At 34.5% G+C, this 2,623-nt stretch overlaps 1 protein-coding gene across 1 annotated transcript; it reads left to right on the top strand.

The window, feature by feature from the left end:
* Positions 1-475: 475 nt before the first annotated feature.
* On the top strand, positions 476-2,497 carry LOC109222714 (the record flags this gene model as incomplete). The annotated part of the gene is made up of 4 exons (XM_019387032.1): positions 476-1,026; positions 1,114-1,724; positions 2,223-2,279; positions 2,363-2,497. Coding segments are annotated over 4 exons (1,354 nt in total), but the record flags the coding sequence as incomplete, so codon positions are not given.
* Between the last annotated feature and the right edge of the window lie 126 nt (positions 2,498-2,623).

Below are 2,623 nucleotides of genomic sequence, written 5' to 3'. Positions count from 1 at the left end.
TTCCGGGTTGATAGGTCTAATGCTGTCAGGTTTGCATGTATTTAATTTTTTTTTTGTATTTTCTATTATTGGTTCGAGCTGTAAGTTTAACGTTGTTGTATTTATGCTTATTTTTGTATTTCCTCTTGATGATCACAGATGCAGTAAACATATGTTTGGTTAGGGTCCTTAAATACATGTATTCATATGTATTTTACTGGTATAAATACATAACAGTGATGATGATGGCATTGACACAATTGTATTCAGTTGGTATGCATATACTGTGGTATTAATTGTATGCATATACCCACAATTGTATTCAGTTGTATTCATTGAATTTAAATGCATATAACTATAATTGAATTCAGTAGTATAAAAATTTATACATATAGATGTCAGGATGTATCTATGTCAGATTGTATTCGTGTGTATATGAGTGATTTTTTTGTAAACACTTATGCTAATAAAATGTACAATGATTAATTCTTTGCAGCTATGCATTATTATGTATTTCAGAAGATTGTGAATGGAAGTTTAAGGCTTCAAGCATTAACAAATCAGAACTATTCAAAGTAAGAGAATTCAATGATAACCATACATGTCCGCTGAAGGACAAGGTGTATGAGCAGCGGCAGGCTAGTAGAAGCCTTATAGGTGGTATGATTAGGCCTAAGCTTACTAACCATAAGAGAAAATACACCCCAAGGGATATTATTGATGACGGGAAATCAGATTTAGGTGTAGATGTTAGCTACATGTTGGCGTGGAGGGCTAAAGAAAAGGCAATGAATTTTTTGAGAGGTGAACCGGCTGATTCATACAAAAAATTACCAGGATACTTATATATAATGGATATGACATATCCAGGTTCCCACATCATAATGGTAAAATCTCCAAAAAATGAATTCATGTACGTGTATATATCCTTGTATGCCTTTATAAAGGGGTTTGATCATTGTAGACCCATTGTTGTTATGGATGGAAGTCACCTAAAATCTTACTACACCGGGACATTCATTTCGGCAAGCACGTTGGATGGTGCAGGTGAGTACCTTAATTATAATACAATCTGTTAATATTTTAAAGATTGAAACACATGTTTTAAAAATATGTATTGAATTGTATTTACAGGTCATATATTGCCACTAGCATATGGTGTTATTGATTCAGAGAACGATGCTGCCTGGACGTGGTTCTTTGAGCAATTCAAGATAGCATACAGTGACAGGGAAAACATGTGCATCGTTTCAGATAGAAATGAGAGTATCATTAAATCTGTATCGAGAGTGTATCCAGATGTACCGCATTTTGCTTGTATATGGCATCTATGGAATAACGTATATAAGAAATTCAAAAAGAGCCATGCCAAGTTGAGCGAGATATACTTCTCGATGGCAAAAACATACACACAAGCTAAATTTGACAGTTTGATGGAGAAGGTGGAGAAGGTAGATATTAGGGTGAAAGAATACTTAGAGTTAGCTGGATACGAAAAGTGGGCTAGGTTGTATGCACCTGTTAACAGGGGATGGACAATGGCGTCAAATATTGCTGAGTCAATCAATGCCGCACTAGTTTCAGCAAGGGAATTGTCAATATACGACTTCCTCGAAGAAGTTAGGAAGATGTTTGGACGTTGGAGTTGTAGTAACCGTAAAGAAGCTACACAGACATACACGACGCTTGGAAAAAAATACCAGGATATACTGATTTTGAATGAGGCTATGTCAACACGTATGACTGTAAGTTTTATTTTAAGGTCATTGTATTATATAACTTAATTGTTTTCTGAATTAATGCCATGAATACATCTGAATACAATCATTTTTCAAAATACAACTACCATGAATATATACGAATACAACTAAATTCAAACACATACAAGACATATTTTTTCGAAGATCTGGTATGAATACAACTGAATATAACTAAAAGCATAATGCAAAAAAAAAAATTCGAATACATCAGAATACAACTAACAAATCTGTATTATATATAATTTTAATATGTATTGTCATGAAGTATTCTTCCAATGTTTTGTTAGCCTCCTGTTGCCTAAATTATAGAAGACTTTTGATAAGTTCTGCACTAATTACAGTTGATAGTTTGCTGGTCTAAATATATGATGTATTCATCTGTATGCAAATATTTCAGTTGTATATAACTGAGTAATTCAGCATTATACATATGGTAATTCAGTTATATGTGCTCAAAACTTATATTTCTAATTTTAAATGTAGGTGGTACCATCAACTGAATACTTACATACGGTTAACGATGGAGGGAGGAATTACACAGTATGCCTGTTAGAGAGAAAATGTGTTTGTGGAGGTTCCAAGTTGATGAATTGCCATGCCTACATGCTTGGGCTGTATTGAAGAGCAAGTTTCTAATGCCAGACGAATATTGCTCTAACTATTACAAACCAAATACTGTTGTAATGACATACGATGTGCCCGTGTACCCGCTACCGGACAGAAATGACTGGAATATACCAGCACATGTTGCAGAGGAGGTTGTACTACCACCCAAATAGAAAAGACCTCTTGGAAGGCCAAAGAAGAAGCGTGATAAACCTCTAAGTGAATTGCTGCAGCCGAAAAATCAACATTCATGTAGCATATGTGGGCAGGGAGGACAT

Source organism: Nicotiana attenuata, unplaced genomic scaffold, assembly GCF_001879085.1.
Source record: "Nicotiana attenuata strain UT unplaced genomic scaffold, NIATTr2, whole genome shotgun sequence".
In the NCBI taxonomy this organism is placed as follows: domain Eukaryota; kingdom Viridiplantae; phylum Streptophyta; class Magnoliopsida; order Solanales; family Solanaceae; genus Nicotiana; species Nicotiana attenuata.
The sequence above is the reverse complement of the archived record's forward strand: the minus strand, read 5'-3'. Positions and strand labels throughout refer to the sequence as shown.